The sequence below is a fragment of the Populus nigra genome, chromosome 4 (genome assembly GCF_951802175.1).
Source record: "Populus nigra chromosome 4, ddPopNigr1.1, whole genome shotgun sequence".
NCBI lineage: Eukaryota > Viridiplantae > Streptophyta > Magnoliopsida > Malpighiales > Salicaceae > Populus > Populus nigra.
Genome location: NC_084855.1, coordinates 13,329,587 through 13,353,321, shown reverse-complemented (window position 1 = coordinate 13,353,321; position 23,735 = coordinate 13,329,587). Strand labels below are relative to the sequence as shown.

Here is a 23,735-nt window from a genome sequence, read left to right as displayed (position 1 = left end):
AATAATGTTCATAATATTAGTAATAATAATATTTTATTATAATAGTTATAATGATGTTGGTGGTGATAATTGTGATAATAATAGTAATGATTGTGATGATAATAATAAAAATAATATTAACAACAACAAGAATAATAATAGTTATGATGAAATCAATAATAATAATGGTAATACTTGCAGTAATGATAATGTTTTTGTTTAATGACAATAATAATTGTGATAAATATATTAATAATAGTAGTGATTGTGATAATAGTGATAATACTACTATTAATAGTACTATTAGTTGTAGTAGTAATGGTGATAGTAATAACAGTAACTAGATAATAATAATAATAATAATAATACTAATAATGGTGGTGATAATAATAGTTTATTAAGAGGTATCACTACAACAACTACTACTACTACTAATAATAGTTTATTGGGGTTAGTATGGCTTATAAGTTTGTTAAAATAACTTAAATTGTCTCGATTTATGGGTTGGTGAGCTGTTTTTTTTCTTCTAATTGAACATGACTTTTTTCTCTCGTTAATTTCTTTCTTATACAGTAAAAAAATAGTTTTAGAAAAAAAAACTATATTATTAAACTTTATAAAATCCATGGACATGTTGAACAGGTTTGGCTAGTTGATATGATTCACAAGTTTAACGAGTTTAATGTTTTTTTTTATCATCTTAGTTTTTATTTCAATTTAGCGATTATCTATTTTTGTTTTTATCATGTAGTTAAAGATAGTTTGAAAAACAAAATAAATTATAATCCAGCTAGAGTCCATAATCTGATTCACAGGTTTGATGAGTTTACTCACTGGACGAATATGATTTTTTTGTTTTTGGTCCTTTTATTTTTAATTTTGTTCTTCAATATTATATTTGTTGGGAAATAAACTGCATGATTTATTTTTTTATTGTTTTTTATAGGATTATCATTGTCTCAAATAAGTGTCTACTTCTAGGTTGATACTTAATTTTATGAGCATATATTTTTATTATACAGTTAAAAAAATAATTTATAAAAAAATATTAAATTTAATATAGTTCATGACACATTTCGTTGGGAATTAAGATCAATCCAATCTGTTATTGTCTCAATATTTTTTTAAAAAAATTGTTATTTTAAAGTTTTGTTAAAAGTTAGATCGTGTTTTACTGGTTATCAAGATTGTATTTAAAGCAATGAAATCATTCATTTTAATTTGAACTAACATCTATATAATTTAATTAAAAATTCAAGTGAGATAAATAATTAGTTGCGAGGTCTCAGGATCGATCATTAAACCAGCTTTAATAATACAGAAAAAAAACTCTTCGGAAGTTTTTTATTATTATTATTAAAAAAAGGGCTTTGTAAAACAGCTGTGAGGTGAGCTGCATCGGTTGGTTCCTAAAGCGTGTGGTTAAGGTAGCTAAGCTGCGCGTAGTCAATGGGACATCACATCAGGACAGTTTCACATGACAGTAAATTTCAGGTTTGAGGGAGTAACACGTGGGAGTCGTGTGGCTTTATGTTGTCGGATCCCATGTAGAGGGTGCACATGAGAGCCATGCACTTATTCTCTCACACGGCATGTTTGAGAAAGCAGAGTATGGCAAGGGTCTTTAATAACACTCCATCGCTATTGAACGGCCACGATTACGTCGTGATGGTGACAACTCGACTTACCCGCATATCAAAGCTTCTGTTGTCTTGTAATTAATACGGATCGTTTCACGTGGCGTTTCCTCATGGTTATATTTTTGTTGACGGTACATAGAATCATGAACGCCTTTTTTTATTATGTATTTCCTATTATACCCTTCCGGTTTTTTTTATTTATATTGTAGCGGAGACATAAATAACAAATTATTTTTCATTCCGCCCCACGGGGAATTATAAAATTTTTATGATGGACAATAAGTAATATTTTATTAGGTTTATTTTAAAGAAAGATACAAAGAGAAAATTAATTTTATAATTCATTAAAAAATATATGTTCATTTCAGTTTTTTCTTTAAAATAAGTTATAAAATAATTAATAAAATTTCATTTAAGCATCATAAAACCGCCCCCATAAAAAAAACTAACATGATCTATTTAATTGATTTAATTTTTTAATGGTTATGATCAAATAAATTAAAATATAAAATTAAATTTTATATTATAATTCTAAGAACCTATATAAGAATTTATTTTATCTATCAACTAATTTATATAGATAAGATTTATTAATTTAATGATATTAATTTAGACTCTATTTTTTATTTAACAGGAATTCCATCTTATGATAGTGTGATTTGAGGATCAAAATTTATTGAATATATATATATATATATATATCCACTCAATTTGATTGAATGAACAAAGATGGATGATTATAAATATTTAAAATCATGTGAAACATGACACGCGTTCTGATCTCTAAGTGGAAAGGGTATAAAGGGATATGTCTTGATAGACAGCACACATGGTAGGATGTACAATGTCTCAGGCCTGGGTGGAAAGTAAGTTATTTCAGCGGGGCCAAACTGCCATGTGCGGGACCCACTTTTGTTCGTTGTTAAGTGATTCAACGGCTTGTATTTCGGTCTTGTACGATGAGCAATCCCTGACCGCTCATCTTGTTGCTCCACCGTGCAACCTCCCTAGTCGCTCTGGTTTAAAATGGAAAGACCAAGACCATATTTAAATTTAGTCGAGTAAGATCTCATTGTCCCCCCGTGCTACACGCTCCGAGTCGTATAAATTTCTTTAATATAATATAAAATAAAAATTCAGATAATATCAATACGTTTTTTTAAGTAGAAAAAAAGTTAAACCGGATGGGATCGACCCGATATAATCTAGTTAATTTAATAAATTTAAAGATAATCTAAAAAATTATTAAAGATATAATCCGACTAAAAACAATATTGATACAAACGACATGTTTTTAAAAACAATTCAAGACGATATGTTTTTAAACAATATTGATATAGAAATATATTAGAACAACCCAGATCTTGGAATTGGGATAACTTTATAGAAAAAAAATTGGTGTTACTAACATGTTTTCCAGTAGAAAAAAAATTAAAATGTGTGGGGTTGGGTTGACTCGATGTAATCTAGTCGACTTCACAAGTCCAAAGATAATCCGAAAATTGTTAAAAACATTGTTGGACTAAAAACAATTCATGATGACATGTTTTTAAATAAAAATTGAGACGAAAACATATTGAACAGTTAAAATCTTGAAATCAGGATAACCTCATAGAAAAACAATTTAGGTGTTACTAACATGTTTTCTAGTAAAAAAAAAAAAGAAATAAACCTTATGGGCTTGACCTGATGTAATTTAGTTAACTTGACAAGTCCAAAGAGAACCAGAGAAATCATTAAAAACATTGTTTAACTAAAAATAATTCAAGACGACATGTTTTAAAAAAATATTGAGACAAAAAAATATATTAGAACAACCCGGATAATGTGACTAGGATAATCCCATAAAAAAAGGTGTTACTAACATGTTTTATAGTAAAAAAAAATTTAAATCGTGTGGGGTTGACCCGATGTAATCTGGTCAACTTGATAGGTCTAAAGATAACCCAAAAAATCATTAAAAATATATTTTGACTAAAAACAATGCAAGATGAAATGTTTTTTAAAAAATATTGAGACAAAAACATATTGGAAAGACTCGGGTTAAACTGGGTTAACCTGTCAAATCCACGACTTGAATGATGAGATCGAGATAACCTCATAGAAAGTAAATCAAAATCAATGTTGAAGAATAAAACTGAAAAAAAATCAATTAAAAAAGATATATAAAAAAATCATAGTCAATCCAAGTCGACCGGCCAAACCCGTGACCTAAACAATAAAACTATGATATCTTCATAGAAAAAAAATAAAGCCTAATTCTAAAACAACTAAATGTTGAATAATAAAATTGAAAAATAAAATATTAAACTAAAAAAAATGACAAAAAAACCTCGAGTTAACAGTTTCAATGTTAAATTATGAGATTAAAAAAGACAAAAAGATGACCTGATTCAACCTAGGCTGACTCGTCAAACCCATGACTCAGATAATGAGACTAAGATAACTTTATAAAAAAATTGAAAAAAATTTAAAAAGCCTAATTCTAAAGCATTCAAATATTAAAGGATAAAATTAAAAAAGATAAATTAAAAAATTAACCTGAGTTAACCAGCTACACTCGTGACCTGGATCATGAGATCGAGATAACATTATAGAAAGTAAACAAAAAAACTACATGTGACTCATGTTAACCTACAACTAAGGTAATGAGATTGTGATAATCTTATAAAAAGCAAATCAAAACAAATTATCAAGTTTAATATTCAATAAACTCATTGTTTAAGGTTAAAATTGAAAAAAAAATCAATCTAAAAATAAGACACAATAAAACTACTTCAATTTATATGAGTTAACCCACAAAACACATAACCAAAGTCATAAGATCAGGATAACCTTATAGGAAAAAACCAAAATAAATCATGAAACCTAATTCATAATCAGATAGCAAACCAAAATAAAGCATGAAGTGTAATTCATAATCAACTCGACATTGCCAGATACAATTGAGAAAATATCAATAAAAAAAACAAAAAAAATACTTGAGTCAACTGAGTTAACCTGCTAAACCCGCGATCAAAGTCATGAAACTAAAATAATCTCATAGAAAGCAAATCAAAATAAATCATAAATCCCAATTCCCAATCAACTTAATGGTGAAATATGAAATTGAAAAAAAAATCAATTAAAAAAGACAAAAAAAACTTGAGTTAACTAAGGAAATCCGTCAAACCTGTGAGATGGTTTTGAGATCGAGCTAATCATATATAAAACAAACCACAATAAATCATGAAGCTTAATCTCCAATAAATTAAATGTTGAAGTATAAAATTAGAGAAAGAAATATAGATTTAGAATTAAAAAAAAAACACAATCGAAATAAATAGTGTTTATACTATAATAAAAAAAGGACAAAAAAACTCAAATTAATCAAGTTTACTGATGACATGAGTTATGAGACCAATCAATTTATAAAACAAACCATAATAAGTTATGAATTTCATTCTCCAATAAATAAAATATTGAAATATAAATAAAATAAAATAAATAAATTTGAAATAAGAAAGAAAAAGAAAAAAAAGAAAACACACTAATGAAATGAAATGGTATATCCTCACCACCTCTATTATTGTATACTATAATTGTTTGTTTATGATGGTTTCGTTCCCTCTTGCTATCTTTCTTCAATTCGAATATGTGCTCGAGTCAATGATGTCTTTTTCATATATCTTGATATGAAGATATCGTGGCTTTTAAACAATTAATAGACCCTGCTGTGTTTCTTGTTAAAAGAAATTGGAGATTAAGTCATCCTTCCAAGACCATAAGTTCAGACTTTTGAGCTCAAATAATTATTCTAAAATTCGAAGGTTGATCCCTTCGAAACACTTGATATATTAACAATTGTGCGGGGAAGAATTACATGTATAAAATTAAGGATTAGGCAATTTCTTTCCATAAGACTAAACGAGGAGTTCGATCCACGACAAGACAAGATGCAGACAAGATTCTAACCAACTCAAATCGACCCACTTGCTCGTCGAAAAAGACCAGCACCTTTATGGAAGTTGCACGAAGAATAAAAATCTTGGAATCAATTCTTATTTTGTTAAGATTTTTAGATATGATTGTTATGAACACGAACAAACCTGTTCGTAAGTGATCAAAATTCTTGCTACCATTTTAATGCTCTAACCCAAACTACCTATATATGAATTGATCATCTTCCCAGGTTTCGACCAAGATCACGCACGCGCACGCGCGTGCAAACACACACTAAACCAAACCAGCTGATAAACCTCCACTATAGTTAACTGGATTAAATACTTATTCACGTATACATGCTTAACTCCTTGAAGTTAATCTAAGGTTTCCATTACTTGAAACAGCAAAACTCCTTGAGGCTTGGATATTTGGAAATTAAATCTGGACGACGTAAAGAATACTCAAAGCACGAACAAGGGTAGTACTTTATAAAAAAGAAATATCATAAGACTAAAGAACCTACCTGGCGACCACAAGGGCATTTGAATAATATAGACCGAAGACCATCAGCAGATCTAATATACCTATTATTGTTTGTTGCCTCATGGAGAAGGCCAGGGAGCTTTCAGGGAAGTTTCACATGGGGTCATTAATTTGCTATCTACACCAACAACAAGCATATTATATGTTTGATCAGAAAATGAATTATGACCCGAATCTTTCATAGATGCTCTGGTCTGCTATTGGTATTGAAGAAATGTTGTACAGGAAGAGACAAGTTGCCGAGGACGCTTAGAGAAATATCCCCGCGCATCATACACGTCAATTGAAGATATAATTATGTATAGACTCAGTAATATTCGTAGTGATCGAGGAATATTCAAATGAGAGATGATGATGTCTCAAGAAATTTAAGTGGTTTAGAAATATAATTTTTATGTTGGATAATTAATTGGTTAATTAATTAATCTTAATAATATTATTTATTTTTTCTTATTAAGATGATTGGTAACTTATACTTGTTGTTTAGTGGATCAAGATAGCTTATGGCTAGTACCTGCAAAAAATTCTTTTTGATAAAGGTGAAGACTATTCGATACTTGAATAAATATCATTTTAGAGAGATAAAATACAATAATATTCTAGAGAGAGATGCTCTGAAAATATATGTGCAGTAGAGAATAAAAATTATGAACCTTTGTTCTCAATGTCTCATGGTGTATATATAGCTCATGAGTCTTATCCATTTGTAAAAAAGATGGTTTGGGGTGTAATTTTACCATTGCGATATTTTGAGTTGTATTTTACTCAAAATAATACATGTTGGATCAATATAAAATACTAAGGGACCCATATAAGGTTCTGTGAAAATTACATGATGAGTGTTGAGCTCGGGCAAGGGGCTCGAGCCCATTAGAGATGAAAGTGGGTCTGGGCGTGCTGCTTAAACCCAAATATATTAGGCTAAAGCATGACAACTCGAGCTCACGAGAGGTGAAAGTAGGTTTGGGCATGCTGCCTGAACCTAAACACACTGGGTTCAGGTGTGATAGCCCAAGCCCATGAGGGGTGAAAGTGGGTCCGGGCCCAGGCGCGTTGCCTGGACCCAAACAGGCTAGGCTCGGGGGTATTAAAGGTGAGAAATAAATCTAGACGCGTTGTTTAAACCCAAGCATGATGGGTTCGGGGCGTGGGCTCGAGCCTGTAGGGCAGGGCGTGTGGCTTGCATGAGCTTGGGCTTCTTGCCTGAGCCCATGCTTTAGAGGGTTAGGCTTAGGATACCTCATCCGAGCCCATTCTCCTTGGCCTCCATTGTACTTTGGGCTTGGGATACCAAACCTGAGCCCAATAAGTGATCTTGTTCGGTTTATTTTGATGAAATTTTTTAAGTTTATTTTATTTGGATTCATTAAGAGCTAACCAATTCCAAGCATGACAAACAATGTCTTATTCTTGGTCCAATTTATAAATCCCATTTTGACATATATAAAGAAATGTAGTCACAGAGGGGAATTTCCTTGCCTGCTAAGGGATGGGAGAATAGTGTTTGACGAACAGTGTCTTTTAATTCATTTTAAGTTTCTGATTAGCAGTTTAATCATTTCAACTGAATGGTTTTTATGACACATTGTTTACTATTACGTAAAGCTATGAGCCATGGGCGGTACAAATTCTAATTGATTCTAGTCCATGCATGCTATTGGACTCATGTTGGAATATCGATTTGACTTGAAACAGGATGCACAATTACTAGCTAAATTACCTAATTTTATACTTGGACCATGTAGTCAAACTCTTTATTTCCAACCAGGTATAGAAAATTCCCTTCATTCAAAAAGAAAAAGTCACGCATGAGATTATGTCTGGATTTAAACTTTGACGTGAGTTTAATTTAAAGTCATTGCTTCTGCATGCGCCGGTATAAAAGAGATAGAGCGAGAGAAAGAGCGCCACTACTTTATTCTGTGAGAACGAGTGACGCCTAAAGGAAAAGTTATTAAAATAAGTTTAAAATCCCTATCCTAGATGCAGCCCTGAACGACAAATTTTGGAATAGAACTGGTCACTCCAACATGGTTGTTCCGGGATAAACAATCTAGTAGTGGGATAGTTATGGCCAAATCCACTAAGCTAAAAAAGCTCAAGAAGATGATTGGATTCGATGCCATCTTAGTCGGAAATTCCTTGACTAGCTAGCTAGCTAGCATAGGCTGGGTGGGGTGGTCTAGCTAAAAGATTCTTGACTTTTTCTATTTTGTTTTTAAAAAATTTGAACCTTTGAATGAAACACGAAGAATAACTTTTTCTTCATCTTTGAATCCGTGGTCCTTTCATAGCAGATAGCTCTTTTCCAGCTGGGCTCTTTAGGCATGCACAAAATCGATGATGATCACACAGTTCCGTTGTCACTTCTTCTTGCTTTTGACTGATAAAAAGTTTAACGGGAGCCATGGAGTAGTAAATTTGGGTCCTACATGGAGATTTGCTCGTTTTGCAGTATCATTGAAAATCATATACTCCCTGAATACACACACTCACTTACCTATTTTTCCATGACTCCATCTGCATTATTCATAAATCTAACGTTTGTTACATCAGGAAAACTTTTACGTTTCTGAATTCAAAAGTCAATTACCCTATTCCATTTATATAAAAATATAATTTGACCTGAAACTTGCATGTTCTTCGTGCCTTTTTTTTCTTATCTATTCCATGCAATTGTTCTATCATAAAGTGGGATAAGTTTGGCAGGGCGTATGGGAATTTCTGTTTGATTTGCACAATAATAATTAGTTATTTAATTATCATGTCTCGAGTCAAACAGCTCTACTTGTTAATTTTAACGCAGGATTTTAAGCAAAACCAAGAATTAGTATTGCAAACAATATCATGTATACAAATATGAACGTAGAGTTAACTTGCTAGCACAAATGTATAAAAAATGAAATGAAGAGAGAAGGAGCATCCAGCTTTTGTGTCACTTTAAGAAGTGTCTGGGGTATATAACCAAAGAGCAACCACCTATAGATAAACAATAACAGCATAATCTTTTGGCTAAAATTCTTGTTCTTCCTCTCAAGATATGATTCGGGATGGAAATAGATGATATCTCACAGAACATTTGCGTTGTAAAATATTAATATAGCTTTCATCTACCTTTTGCCACTTGCATCCACCATGTACAAGATCTCTGGTTTCTTTCCAAACTTTTTCTTCCTCTATAATGTTTCCTTTTTAGATATCAATAGCGATTAAAACTGGTTGGTGCCGAACAAAACTTTGTTAGGTTCAAGTTCTATTTAGAAAAGCTGTGTGGCTAAATCGCCCCCTATTCTAAGATTCTGTTCATATAGGACCACGTTGACAGTACCCTCCATCATGCACTAATCTTATTAACTGATGTTAAGGTTACCATCATGCGAGGGCAAATATTATTGATTGGTTTTTAGAATCTACAATCACATTAAGGATCAAATCATTATCATCGATGGATTGGGGCAGGTTATGATTGGCTTCACAAGGATCAGATCCTGCTTCCGGCGCTTTCATTGATTATGTTATGATGTTCTAGCTTTTACTAGCTATAAGCAACGTAGAATGATTTTTTTTTTTTAGTATTTTTGTGTGTGTGGAAGAAAAGGATCTCCTTTATGCAGCATGATTAATTTATCAAGTGTAGATGGATGCATCCTAGCCTAAGAATGTGCTCCACATAAAGTGTGCTGAACCTCCCTGTTTCCCTGTCAAGTAAGCTCACGCCTTAGTCTGCTTTAAAAAAAAAATCAAAAGAATGACCTTAGTCTGCTTTCCACTATGTACATGTCCTACGGCAGAATTAATTAAACTCATCAGTATTAAAATATTAGTCACAAAATTTATCGCAGTCAAGCGGAAAATTAACATGTGTTGACGAAGAATTCTTAGAATTGAGAGTTTCATGGTCTATCAAGAACTTGAGGTGGAGTCCGATAGGAAGGAGGCTATGCAGCTGCTTACAACTGACATAGCAGATCATCACCCGCAGTGTGCTTCGATAGAGGATATTCGAGCTCTTACTTTCTCGTATTCCTTCTTTTAATTAGTCCATGCATACTCTGAGGGAGGGAGATAAATAAATGTGTCCATGTTTTAGCTCGTCCTGGTTCTAGCGTGCGTATATCAGATGTGGGATCTTCCTCTCCTAGATTTGGAAGATGCTATTCAAGCAGATGCTGTAGGTGTTATGTTTAGCAGGCTGTAATTTTTCTGTTTCTCCACATTTTATTTAGCAGGCCAAGTAAATCACATACATAGCTTTCATTAGGGTACCAGACAATCTTCAATATTAATTTTTATGGGCAAGGGAAAAAAAAAAAAAAAACAGAGGCAAGGTGATTGTCGAGAAGCTTCTTCTGATGTAGACCATACATTATAATATGATACACACACACACACACACACACATACAAGAAGAGATAGATTTATGGGTTGGCATATGCCATTTATATGCTCTAAACTACTGAAGCTAATAGTTTATTTCAAGATCAAGAAGAGATAGATAGAGATTTCTCTCAAGGCCACTTAATTTAGAGGAGGCTGATTTTGTCAAGACTTGACTATCTTCTCATTAATTTTTTAGTATTATCAACTTGGAAAAATTGGTGGTAAAAATACAAGATATATACTAATTTATCATCTGTATCCTCACGCATATATGCCAGCGATCCATGGAACAACTCTCCTGCTAATTCTCGGAGACTTTGGGACGTGATGTTTGGAAAAGACGACAACCAATACACTTGCTTTTATAATTGCACAAATACACACTGTTGTCTATACATTGACTCATCTAAATAGTTCTTACAGATTTTTTATTGCTACAATCCACTCAAGATGTGACAAAACCATCCCTACGTCTTTGTCATTTTTTGTCTAACTAGTTTTTTTTTTCTTGTGCCGTACGTGTGGACATTATCAGTAACTATTAACTATAAATCTAAAACGTGGGGAGAATTTATTGGGTAAAATACGTCATGAATTTCCTTACATGACATTATAGATGGACTCTTTACAATATTTTTTTGCTTGCTTTTTTATTTTAATTTAATTTTTATTGGATCAGATTATAAGTCAATTTGTCAATGAATAATAAGATATTTAAAAGAAAAGGAATCAAAGTATAAAAGAAGGAGAGAATTGATAGCTTTTAAAAAGTTTGGGTGAAATGTTTATTGTAGTCCCCATATTTTCCCAATTATAAATATTGATTCCTTAAGTTTTCAAAATATACAGGCAAAATTAATTTTGATCTAAAACTTTATTTTTTTTATTTTTTAGCTTCAAATTTGAAAGAGGTGAGAGAAAGTTGCCTCGATTCAATGCTAGATGAGAAGAATTCAAATGGTTGAAATTAGTGTCGAATTGTTTCGTTTGATGAGAAGAATTCAAATTAGATTTTTTTTTTACTTTGAAATTACCTAAAAAAACATATTTGAGCTCGTTTAGATTTTTAGTTTCAGGTTGATTTTGGATTTTGAAATAGTTTTTTAAGGTCATAAATGAGCTTATCAAGTTGTTTATGATTTTTTTTAGGTATTTGGAATTAAAAAAAAAAAGGTTGAAAACTCAATTTTTGAATAGAAGAAACTCATACCCTATTTTTTCAGCCACTATAGTGAATAAAAACAAGCAATATCAAATGACATGTCATGTGACTTATTTTTTATTCAAAAAAATTATGGTGGATGACATGCTCATAAAAAAAATAAATTAAAGGTTCAAACATGCAAGCCTACTTTTATAGACCCAAATGCAAGACCTTTCATGATCAGTCATGTGAGCTTGGGTTCTTAAAAAAAAAAATACAATATTTTGATAATTTAAATATGATTGTTTGAAAAATTAAAGGAAAATTAGTTCAATGAAATAATTTTAAAAATTAAAAATATTTTTTTTTCCAAGTACATAATGATTAAAAAAAAAAATATTGCCACAAAAGCTCTAGTCTTATTTAAAATGCATGGTATAATTGAATTTTTTTTAAAAAAATATCATTATTATTTATCTAAATAGGGTTTTATTTTAAAATATATATAAAAAATGGAGGGACAAATTAAAAAATTGTTGACATAGTTTCATATGTAATAATTAATAAAGAATGAATATTACCACAGAAGCTCTAGTATTATTTGAAAAGTTCATGTGCCTTTAAGGATGGCCCATGTATATAGGCCTAAAAAATTGTCCATGCCTGGTTGGGCCTTAAAAAAAAAAGTCTAGGTATATCTAATTTTTTATTTATTTATTTTATTTCAAATGAAGCGCTAATTATCCTATGACCTTAAAATCAAAATTGAGTTTTGAGTTTAGAACCAAAAACATATCTTTTAGTGTTTTTTTATTTAAAAACATAAAAAAATATTTTTATAACCTTAATAATCTCATTTCTAAAAGAAAAACACTTTAATCAACCTAAAAATAAAAATAAAATTACACTTCTCGACCTACAATACACTTTTTTGTTTCAAAATTATTAGAAATGCAAACCGTCTACTTTGAGCTCTTTTCATCTAGACAAATTCATTAACTTCAAAATTAAGTTTTGGGTCATTGAAATGTAGCAGACAAAAAGCTTTCTTTCTCCTCTCATTTCATAATAATTTTCTCTCCCAACGGAGAGAAACTAAAATATAAAAAAAATTAACTTTAATGTAAACTTTTTAAAAAATTAAGGACGAAAGTGTAGGAAGAAGCGCATCGAACAATATGAACATAAAAAGGGGCCATTTCTTTTAATTAAAAAAAATTATTTGTCGCAGAGCATTCTGACGAGCCCTTGCAACTATAAAAATTCTGTAATGATAATCTTTATGCAACTTAGAAATAATATGGCATAAGCAAACAAGTGGGAACAAGAAAATTAAAACAAACCCCAATATATAATGACATTCCGGCATAACATGCAAGGACTAAAAACAAAGAAAAAAGTTTAATGATCAAACCATAAGAAAATATTAAAAGGGCAGAAAAATAATTGAAGTAAACATATTAATATTAACGATTCATGTTAATCATTAATATTTTCACATTAAATACAGGATTCTTGTAAGGCATGGTGTCTCCATGCATTAAAATGAATTGTTTTAAAAGACATGAGTATATACGATTCAAAATATTTTTGAGGGTCACACACCTAGGTTAATGGTAGTATAATAAATTATGATTTTTATTGAGTAATATAAACTATAGTTTATATTACTTCTGAGATCTTTGATTAGTTGATGGCTGAGATATAATAAATTATGTCTCCATGCACTTCTTGAAGAGATATCCTAAATTCAAATCCTTCATTTCTCAAAAACTATCGAAACAAGAAGACATTGGCCCAGTTAGGATCCTCTGTTAGGCCAGGGAAACAGAATATATAACCGGTGATGAGCCTAAACTACTGAGCCCAGCAGGGGCAACTAAAGGGCCTAGATATACCCATAGCAGCTCAAATCATCTGCTAATTCACCAAACGATACATATTTGGAGCCTAGAGAGGCCAGCTGCTGATAAACCGGGCCCGACCTAATCCGAGAAATCCACAGCCTAGAGCTTGACTCGAGCAAGGTTTTAACTTGTGACTTGATTTAATATCATCGAGTTAACATTAAAGAATTTAAAAAATAAAATAAAATAAAATCATTTTAATAAAATAATTGATTCAGATTAATGAACTGATAACCCAATAATACAAGCTTTTTTTTAACCCAAAATAAAAATAATATTCATTAGAATAGTATTTTTGTGTTTTATGTTTTTTCTTTTCAATTTAACTATTTAATAACCCAATTTTATTTTTAAATTCATCTTTCAATATTATATTTTATGATCATCATGGTTGAAGATTTAAGTTGTTAACATGGATCGATCTAATATCTTCGTCTCAATATATATTTTCAAAATATCATCTAATATATCGTTTTATCATAATTTTTAAAAAATATCGTTCAATATGCATTATATTTTGAGTACATGATTGAGATTTTTTTATTAAAAAAAACATTAACAATCCTTAAATATCTATTTTATGTTAGAAAAATTGATTCGATCCATAATGTAAGATGTGCAAATTATCTAGTAAGAGATCTAAAACATGAAGAAAATATGAAGGCATTGTATAGAGATAATGTTTGAGATTATGATAGCAATCGTTTTTCAAAATATTTTTCATTTTAAAATGTATCAAAATATTTTTTTAATTTATTTTTAATATTAACATATGAAAGTGATCTAAAATAAAAAAAAAATCAAGTTTTTTTTAAAATACATTTTAAGCACAAGAAACCAGAGTCATGCATCTTGTCTAAAGACTGCTTGGTGGGATGTTTGACGAATCCATGAAGGTTCTTGCTTGGTAGTTTAATCATTTTTTTATTAATATGGGTGTCCGAGTTAGCTTGCATGCATCTCAATTAATTTCACGGGTTCTGAAGTTAACGACCATGTAAGTCTCTAATAGCCCTGAAATTTATGGTACTCGAACTAGACATATTGATATGTCACAAGTGAGCATTTCTACCTTAATTTGTTTCTTTTTATTTATTTATTAATGTGTTTTAAGTGACCGTTGTTTATATTGAATGTCATTAATGAGGTTTACTACTACTTTAATAAAGGCTTTAAAGGATGTTTGTTTAAGTGGTGGAGGTTGAGATTTGGATATGAAATCCATTAAAAAGTTATAAAAAACAAGAAATATTAGCTTTTGTAGTTGGGTTTTGTGCATAATTAGGATGTACCCAACCACAACCTCAACCATAAAAGTTAAACCAAAAGTAAAATTAGGCATATCTTAATTGGTCTCCGCTAATAAATATCTTAACAAGGTTACAAAAATAATTAAAAGTGATAAGTGAACAACGGATTAAGATATGCCCATTTTACTTCATATGCGTGACAGATTCATATGAATATTCAAATGTAATTTATTTAATTTATTGGTGTAGAGCTACTGCTAGAAAAAAAATGTGTTTTCTTTATCCAATGCAAAAATAATTGTTTAGATTTTGTGTTTTTTTAAATACAATAAACCCTAAGAGAGAGAAATAGATATTTTATTCAAGTTAATAAATAAGGAATTTGTTTTAAGAAATCAATAAGTTATAAAATGACATATATGGTGTTAAATGACGAAACTACCTATTAAAATGAAAGGATTTGAGTTTAATTATAAAGTTATGATTAGAGAAAGTTGTCACTAGTATCATGATTACTAAAAAATCTATGGTCTATAAAAATATTAATAAGAAAACTAGTTGTGTAAAGAAAAGATGCATCACCCTAAGTACATCGTCCGTTAATCTAAATTATGTTTCTATTTATTGGTCTCATATAAGGTTCAACACAAATCTCATTTCATGAGAAGTCTCTGCGTATCTTGTTAAATTTGAACCATTCTAAAGCTCTAATTTTAGCATCACATTTATTTTCTATTTTGTATCTTTAATACTCAAATGTATACTTTATAATTTAATTTTATACTCCAAAATATTAAAATCTACAATTAAATCCTAATACTCCAGATATTAATTAAACAAATTAATTGTTGTCAGATTTTTTTTATTTTGGCCAAATCTTAATGGATAATAATAAACCAGTTATGACATCCATTTTATATATTTAAAACATGATAAAAATGTGATTGTTTTTTTTTTAAAAATATAAATTAAAAAAAAATAAAATTTGGTCATATGTATGAAAACAAAACATGTTTTTTTTTTGTTTTTAAAATGAGATTTTTTTTGGATATTTTGAAATTTTAGAGAAAACCATGTATTTTTAATACCGGATCCGTATCTTATAATGTAAGTCTACAGTCCAATAGTAAATGAAATTCTTGAAAAAAACATATTTTTGTGTATTCTGAAATAAGGGAATTGTTTTTTGAATTTTTGAAAATTTTCAAAATTCCAGTGAAAAATTAGGTATTTTTAATACCTAATCTGTATTTTACAGTATAAATCTATAATCCAATATTATACAAAAATATTAAAAAAACATACAAGAGACCCATAAATAATTTCAAAATAATCCTTAAATTTTTTTCAGATTTTTTTGAAAATTTTAAGGGTCTATTTAGCTAATTAGACCCTAAAATAATAACAAATTAAAATTAAAGAAAAAGGTTTGGGATGTGTTTTCCAAATTTCATAAACACGTATTAAGTACCCAAATAAAACTTTATTTTCTTAACAAAATTAGTGTGAGACAAACCCAATTCACAAGAAAAACTCATTTTCCCAGCCTCTTTAAAATATTAAAAAATAAAGCCATTTAGGTTGGATTTATTTGATTTATGGGACATTTGCTTAAACATTAAAATATGAGAAGAAAAAGAAAGAGGTTGAATATATATATTTTAGCCATAATAAAAAAAAAACCGATCTTAGTATCAATCGTTTTATCTTTAAAATAAGAGCTTCATGTAGATAACGTGAATTCTTCATTTTACTAGGAAAAATATATAGGGCTGGAGAAGTCTTTTTTTCCTTTTAAATTCTATTTAGCTCATGCTTTCTAATGATTTGAGAGAGATTTTGGGTAAAAACATGTTTTTATTGAGCCTTAATATATTTTTTAAATGTTTTCAAATTACTAAAAATGATCACAGTTTGCACCAAAAGACAATATAAAATAAAATAAACAACATGTCGTTCATTCATTTTAAGAAAGCCAAAACACGTGTGCATATGCCTTTTATTCTAGCTAGGTGCGGCTTGTCCTTGTAGGCCAAGCATGACTGACTTGTTTTTAAACATGCCTTAGCTTTTTTTTTTCCTTTATTTTTTTAATATTAGAATAAAATTATCTTTAAATGAATTTATTAAAATGATATTTAAAAAATTATTAAATTATGCAATAGATTTCTAGAGCATTAGAGTTTTTATAATAATATTAACAATTACTTCATGATTAATTATATATTAACCTAACCTGCATATTTTTTTAAAAAAAGATTTGCTCATTTATATGCAATAAATAATATAATATGTATTTTGTTACCATAATTTTTAATATGATAATTTTCTCATATTTGTTATTCTCAATTTTTTCATACAAGTGCGAAGAAACAATGATTTTTTTATTGAAATTTCATTTCACATTATAATAGTTTTTTAATTAAACAATAATGATTTTAATAAAAAATAAATGTTTTTATCCAAAATATATAAGTAAGAAAATAAAGTTTTTGATTAAAGAGAGAATTGGAATATTTACAAATATTTATTTTAACAACTATTATAGAAGATAATTTTGATTAATAAAATATATTTTCTTTAAAATTTTAATAATTATATTTTTTTATTATAACTAAATAAAAATAGATTTTTATAATTACTCATCGCATCACTTGGCCTATAACCTTATTTGTTTTTGCATTTTAAAATAACTTTTGAAAAAACTAAAATTGTTTTATTTTTTTGTTTTAAATTAATATTTTTTGATATTTTCAGATCATTTTAATATACTAAAATTAAAAATATTTTTTAAAATAAAAAAATATTATTTTAATATATTTTTAACTAAAAATTATTTTAAAAAATAATTACAACTATACTTAAAAATAAAAATTCTAGGACCGGGAGCCTGACGTCACAAGATGGCCTTCAGAGGGGGCCAGCTCAACTGAGATTTTATTTACCCAGTGGGCCTACTTATTGTAATCGTGTTGATGACGGAGTTTGGATACATAATTATATATAATTTATTTTATTTTAGCAGGTTAGATATATTTGTTTGGACTAATTTTTTATATGAATAATTAAATTTATATTGTTAATTTTAAGGGGTTAAGCTTGTACCTAAGATTTAAAATAAATAAACTAAGTCAAAACTTGTTATAAAATTATAACAAATAATTCAAACTTAATACATCAACTAAACTAATTGACTAAAATAAAAAATTAATTATAAAAAATAAAAAACATAACAACAAATTAAAATTATTGTATACAGGCTGAATCAGGGTCCCCAGGTTTCAAGATTTCAACGTGCTATCCAACTCATGACTTATGATAACTGTTTAGTAAGTTTTTTAAAATGTGATAATAATTTTTTTAAAAGTATTTTTAACTTGAAAATATATTAAAATATTTATTTTTTTATTTTTTAAAAAATTATTTTTAATATTAGCTTATTAAAATGATCTAAAAATAAAAAAAATAATTTTAAATAATTTTTTTTAAAATTTTGATGAAATACGGTTAAAAACACAATTACAAGATTAATATTTCTGAGACGTTTTTTTAGCACCCCTGCTTAAAACGATTTCCCTTTAAATAACCCCACCAGGTTTTGTCCGTCCCATATCTATTTCCACAGGGGCAACATGGTTTCCGTCTAATAATCTGAACGGCTGAGATTGTACCACGCAAGTTAAAAAGCATCCAACGGTGAAAGAGAGTAATGGAGTCTGACAAAGGGTTTACACAATTCGGCTATGTAAACCCTGATCACACATCCAAACTTTGTTATTTCCTCAAATATTTGTCTCTTCTCTAGGGTTTTACTCTCTTATCATCACGAACACAGAGCTCTTCAGGTATGGTTTACGAAAAGAAAAGGTGAACTACACTTTACTATGGGGTTCTTATATGACTTTGCTTGTGTTGGTGCTTAGTTTCGAGGATAATTGATTTGCAGGGATGGCGCGGCCAGTTTTCGTGGGAAACTTTGAGCACGAGACAAGGCAATCGGACTTGGAACGCTTGTTCAGCAAGTACGGAAGGGTGGAGCGAGTTGACATGAAATCTGGTAAACTGTACTGGGTCTTCTTATCTTTTTTGTTAATTTTATCTGGTGATGAAATGCACAAGGACTTATAATTGAGTTTGATTATTGGTGTTATTCATGATGAGCTGTGGTTTAGGATAGAATGAAAAATAGTTTTTGAGTGATATATGTTTTGCATTTCATTTTCAATTATTATTATAACTCCTGTTTTGAAACTCTGTTGATATACGGTAGGATGGTTTTGGTTCTTACAGAAGTTCAAACTGTGGTTTATTGTGTCATGAACGATTGGTTTCAATCTAAGTCTTAGTGATTTCTCCAAGGGATTGTTAGTTTTGGTTTTGGGTGGTATTTGGTCATCAAGTGCATGATGGGTTATCTTGTTGATTTTTGAATGGATAAATATTCTGAAATTAAGAGTTTGTTGGATATAAAATATGCAGCTACTTGAGTAGTGGTGATCACATCCAAATTAAAAATACAATCGGGAGTGAAAAAAATGGAAACGGGGAATTTGAAGTTTCTTCGGAGAACATCTCCATATTAAGTGTTTGTTTTGACGCAGGAACTCTTACTAAGGAAATTTGAGCTTCTATCTGGGCTCGCCAACACTTGTAGTAGCTTGGAAACTCTCTTGCTTGTCTGCTCTCCTTCTCCTTCCACTCACAGATGGAATCGTCCTGTGTTTTCTTCACTCGATCATCTGTCACTCACCCACCTCACCGCCCTAACTTTACATTTCAATGGTTGTGATGATCTCAGTCAATTTACTATGCCTTGTCCACCACTACTGATAGTAGGAGGGTGAATTGAAATCTGTCATGCTATGCCTTCCATTTCTGAACTAGTGCTATCTGAATGGCGAAGCATGCTTAGCAATGACATCTCAGACCTGAAACTTTTGGATTTTAAACTCTTAAATGCCAACATCTTCATTTAGTTCATCATGCAACGCTTCCACAATCTACATCCTTGTGTGCATCAGCCCATCAAGTATCTTGCAGGTGTTGTATAAATTTCAAATTCTTGCCAGGATAAGCAATCCTGATTTGGCTGATGTACCCTGGTTAAGTGAATTTAATTCCAAGGTTACACATCTCTTATTCTGTCTCTGATTTGAGGAGTTGCTGCAGGGTTTGCTTTTGTTTATTTTGAGGATGACCGTGATGCTGCAGATGCTGTACGTGGACTTGACAATATACCTTTTGGTTATGACAGGCGAAGGCTTTCAGTGGAGTGGGCTCGGGTATATGGTTCTTCTTTCTTTTCTTTTTTTTTTTCCGTGGTTTTTTTTTTATTTAATCTTATGTTGCATCTTTATTTGCTCAAGTTGGTATATTGCTGTAAGTAGTTGAGATTGATTTCATCCTATGCTTATATCATGAATATGCTAGGGTGAACGTGGTCGGCACCGAGATGGGCCCAGGTCGACAGCAAACCAGAGGCCAACTAAAACCTTGTTTGTTATTAATTTCGATCCAATTCATACCAGGGTTGAAGACATAAAAAGACACTTTGAGCGTTATGGAGAGGTGCTGCATGTCCGAATTCGACGGAACTTTGCATTTGTGCAGTTTGAGACACAAGAAGACGCCACCAAAGCTCTCGAGTGCACACACATGACGTTAGTCAACTTGTTTTGATTAGTTTTCTTGTATAAATGACTTGGTTAGATTTTTAAATTTTCAGATCAGCTGATTAACATATTGTATTGTTTTTCATTTCTGCAGCAAGATATTGGACAGGGTGGTTTCTGTTGAGTATGCTTTGAGGGATGACAGTGAGAGGGGTGACAGATATGATAGTCCCAGAAGAGGAAGTTATAATGGAAGATCACCAAGTCCAGTTTATCGCAGACGGCCAAGTCCTGATTATGTTCGAGCTCGCAGCCCTATTTATGATAAGTATAATGGTCCAGTATATGACAGGCGCCAAAGCCCTGATTATGGTAGGAACAGAAGCCCTGAGTATGGCAGAAACCGAAGGTAGTGCTTTCTACGTGAAGAGAGAATTTCTTATAATCGTTTCCCCCCCTCAATTTTCCCAAGGAAACCGCAAATTGTTTGTTTTTTTGGACCTCATTTTCTCTTCTTCCAGAGGAACCACTCATCTTTGAATGTCTGTTGTTTCTTATGTTTGTTGTCAGTCCGTCTCCAATTCGAAGATCGAGAACATGAGGAGTCAGAGGAAGCGTCCTGCTTGGTTCTGTGTGCCATTTCCCTGTGTAATTGCAATAGATCTACTGTGTAGAGAAGGCATTTCGGCATTGTATGTAGTTTCCTCGTTAAATTTTTAATCTCATAGACGATTAATTTCTGTCAAACCGTCTCGAAATCTCTGCCGATGCCTTTAAAGTTGTTATTTTTATTATGCGGTTGAGAAGTTGGATTTCAATTTATTAATTAATGTCTTGTTTCCTAGTAAGCGATGGACGGGTAGGCGTTAAGAACTGTGAAACATATTCTGAATCATTTCACACAAAACTTCTCATTGGGCGCTTGGGCGCGTTTCACTTCAAATATCACGTGGAGAGATTTGTCTTCAGGCTTAGTGTCCTGTTATTGTTTATTTTTAACATGAATTATTGTGAATTGGAGTGTAATTATTATTATCAAAGAAACTTGCAAAGTATGTGGTTGGGGGTATATATAGTTTGGGTGGGGTTGTTTTTCTATGAAATGTATTTGGTATTAAAAAAAAGAAATATTTAGGGATAAAATGGTCAGTTTAGATTTTGTTGGGGGCATTGTAAAGTTGCGGGCTCCAGGTGCTTGGACATGACATAACTGTCAAACACCTGGTGTTGAGGCTACCATGTCTTAGACGCTAGGGTCAAACTCGCGCTCCTAGATCTGTTGAGCTGGGCCTGGGGTCTCCAAACTTGCATGCTTGGATCTATAGACTCGTGCACCTGGGTTTGCTTGGGTTTGGTGACCCGTGTATGGGGTCTGCTGACCCTAGCAGAGAAGAATAATAAATATTATTATTATTTGTATTATAAATATTATTATTTTTATTATAGTTAATATTATTAATATAATAATTAATAAATTTAAAAAATATTATTAATATTAAAAAATAACAATAGAATTGACTTGAAGGGTAAAATTAAATTCTATTGTTATTATTATTAATAAATTTAAAATAAAATATTAATATTATCGAAGAAAAAACATAAATTTTATTTGAAGAGATTAAAAACTATAAAAATTTAGGACAAACAAGTTTAATATCATTAGATTTATTAATATCATTAAATTTAAAATAAATATTATTACTATCGAAAAAAATAAAGATTTGATTTGAAAGGTAATCAATTATTATTATTGTTATTATTATTATTATTACTATTAACTTGGGTTTGACATCTCCTTTCGACCTAAGAAACTTGGGATTGGAAAGGGGTGCCTGAACCAAGTTAATTGGGTTTGCAGCCCCACTTGGCCCATGACTAGGGTCCGGTGTTTGTATCTGAATTTCTAAGGTCCAGCGTTAGAACCCAAGGTTCTTGAGTCTGACGTTTAAGAGGGGTCCAATGCTTTTAAGCCTGGTATTGCAGCCAAATTCACTTAAACTTGAGTCAAATAAGTTTAATATTAATATTAATATTAATATTAAAATTATTTGTATTATAAATATTATTATTTTTATTATAATTAATAAATTTGAAAAAATAGCATTAATATTGAAAAACAACCATAGATTTGATTTGAAGGGTAAAATTAATTATTATTATTATTATTATTAAATTTGAAAAAATATTATTACTATAAAAAAACAATAAGTTTTATATGAAGGGATTAAAAACTATAAAAAATTGGGTCAAACAAGTTTAATATTATTATTAATATTATTCAATTTAAAATAAATTTTATTACTATAAAAAAATATAGATTTGATTTGAAGGGTAAAATAAATTATTATTATTATTATTATTATTATTAATTTGGGTCATCCCTTCTTGGAGCTGGAAAGGGAAGCGTGACCCAAATTGTTTAGGAGTGACAGAAGCGCAAACCTAAGTCTCTTGGGTCTTGTGGCCCAGCTTGACTCAAGACACTTGGGTTAGGAGTTCGGATCCAAGGCTAATGGGTCGATGGGTCTTGCATCAGGATCCAAGGTTCTTGGGTCTGACGTCCTGATCCAAGTCTAATGGATCTGATATTGCAGTCAGACTTAAGACTCTTAAGTTTGATAATTAAAAGGAGCCCAAAACTCTTGGGTCTGGTGTTGTAGCCAGACCCACTTAAACTTGAGTCAGACAAGTTTAATAATTATATTAATATTAAAAATATTATTATTTGTATTATAAATATTATTATTTGTATTATAATTAAAATTATTAATATAATAATTAATAAATTTGAAAAAAAATTATTAATATTTAAAAACAACCATAGATTTGATTTAAAGGGTAAAACTAAAAATTATTATTATTATTATTATTAATAAATTTGAAAAAAAAATTATTACTATAGAAGAAAAACCATAATTTGTTTTTTAAGACATTAAAAAATACATGAACTTGGGTTAGGCAAATTATATATTATTATTATTATTATTATTATTACTGTTGGGTTTGGAGTTGCAGCTAGACCTAACGCTTTTGGGCTTGGTGTTGTTACCAGACCAAAGAACGTTGAGTATGGCTGAAACTCCGGGCTCAAGAGCCTTGGGGTTGGTTGCAATGTCGGACCCCGAGCTCTTGGGTCTCTCTTTTTACAGATAGACTCAACACTCTTAAATCTTAAGTTATTTTGATATTTTTTATGAAAAAAAAGGTTGACCCACGACGTGGCACGTGCCATCTAACTAGTGCTTTCTAAAAAAGGAAAAGCCTATCAATTATCCAACCTCCTCTCTAAACATTTTACGATTGTTATATCCAAGTTAATTTTAGTCCTTTTGATTTAGAATGTTGACCTATATTGT

At 30.3% G+C, this 23,735-nt stretch overlaps 1 protein-coding gene across 3 annotated transcripts; it reads left to right on the top strand.

Moving 5' to 3' along the window:
* The first annotated feature begins 18,453 nt into the window (after positions 1-18,453).
* On the top strand, positions 18,454-21,126 carry LOC133690642 (serine/arginine-rich splicing factor RS31-like). Of its 3 annotated transcripts, none has more exons than XM_062110878.1 (6): positions 18,454-18,612; positions 18,714-18,824; positions 19,937-20,049; positions 20,198-20,427; positions 20,534-20,788; positions 20,950-21,126. In XM_062110878.1, the coding sequence occupies exons 2-6, from the start codon at positions 18,716-18,718 to the stop codon at positions 20,978-20,980; spliced, it is 738 nt and encodes a 245-aa protein (XP_061966862.1). In that variant the 5' UTR covers positions 18,454-18,612; positions 18,714-18,715; the 3' UTR covers positions 20,981-21,126. The 3 variants fall into 3 exon arrangements, with proteins under 3 accessions (XP_061966862.1, XP_061966863.1, XP_061966864.1); XM_062110879.1 differs by having other exon boundaries at positions 18,529-18,612; positions 18,691-18,824; XM_062110880.1 differs by lacking the exons at positions 18,454-18,612; positions 18,714-18,824 and adding an exon at positions 19,403-19,807.
* Positions 21,127-23,735: the final 2,609 nt, after the last annotated feature.

Excerpts from the sequence above, each read along its gene's own strand:
- LOC133690642 (XM_062110878.1), top strand. The coding sequence starts at position 18,716 with ATGGCGCGGCCAGTTTTCGTGGGAAACTTTGAGCACGAGACAAGGCAA. Across the intron at positions 18,825-19,936 it reads GCGAGTTGACATGAAATCTG|GGTTTGCTTTTGTTTATTTT; the intron begins GTAAACTGTACT and ends GAGTTGCTGCAG. Across the intron at positions 20,789-20,949 it reads GAGTATGGCAGAAACCGAAG|TCCGTCTCCAATTCGAAGAT; the intron begins GTAGTGCTTTCT and ends GTTTGTTGTCAG.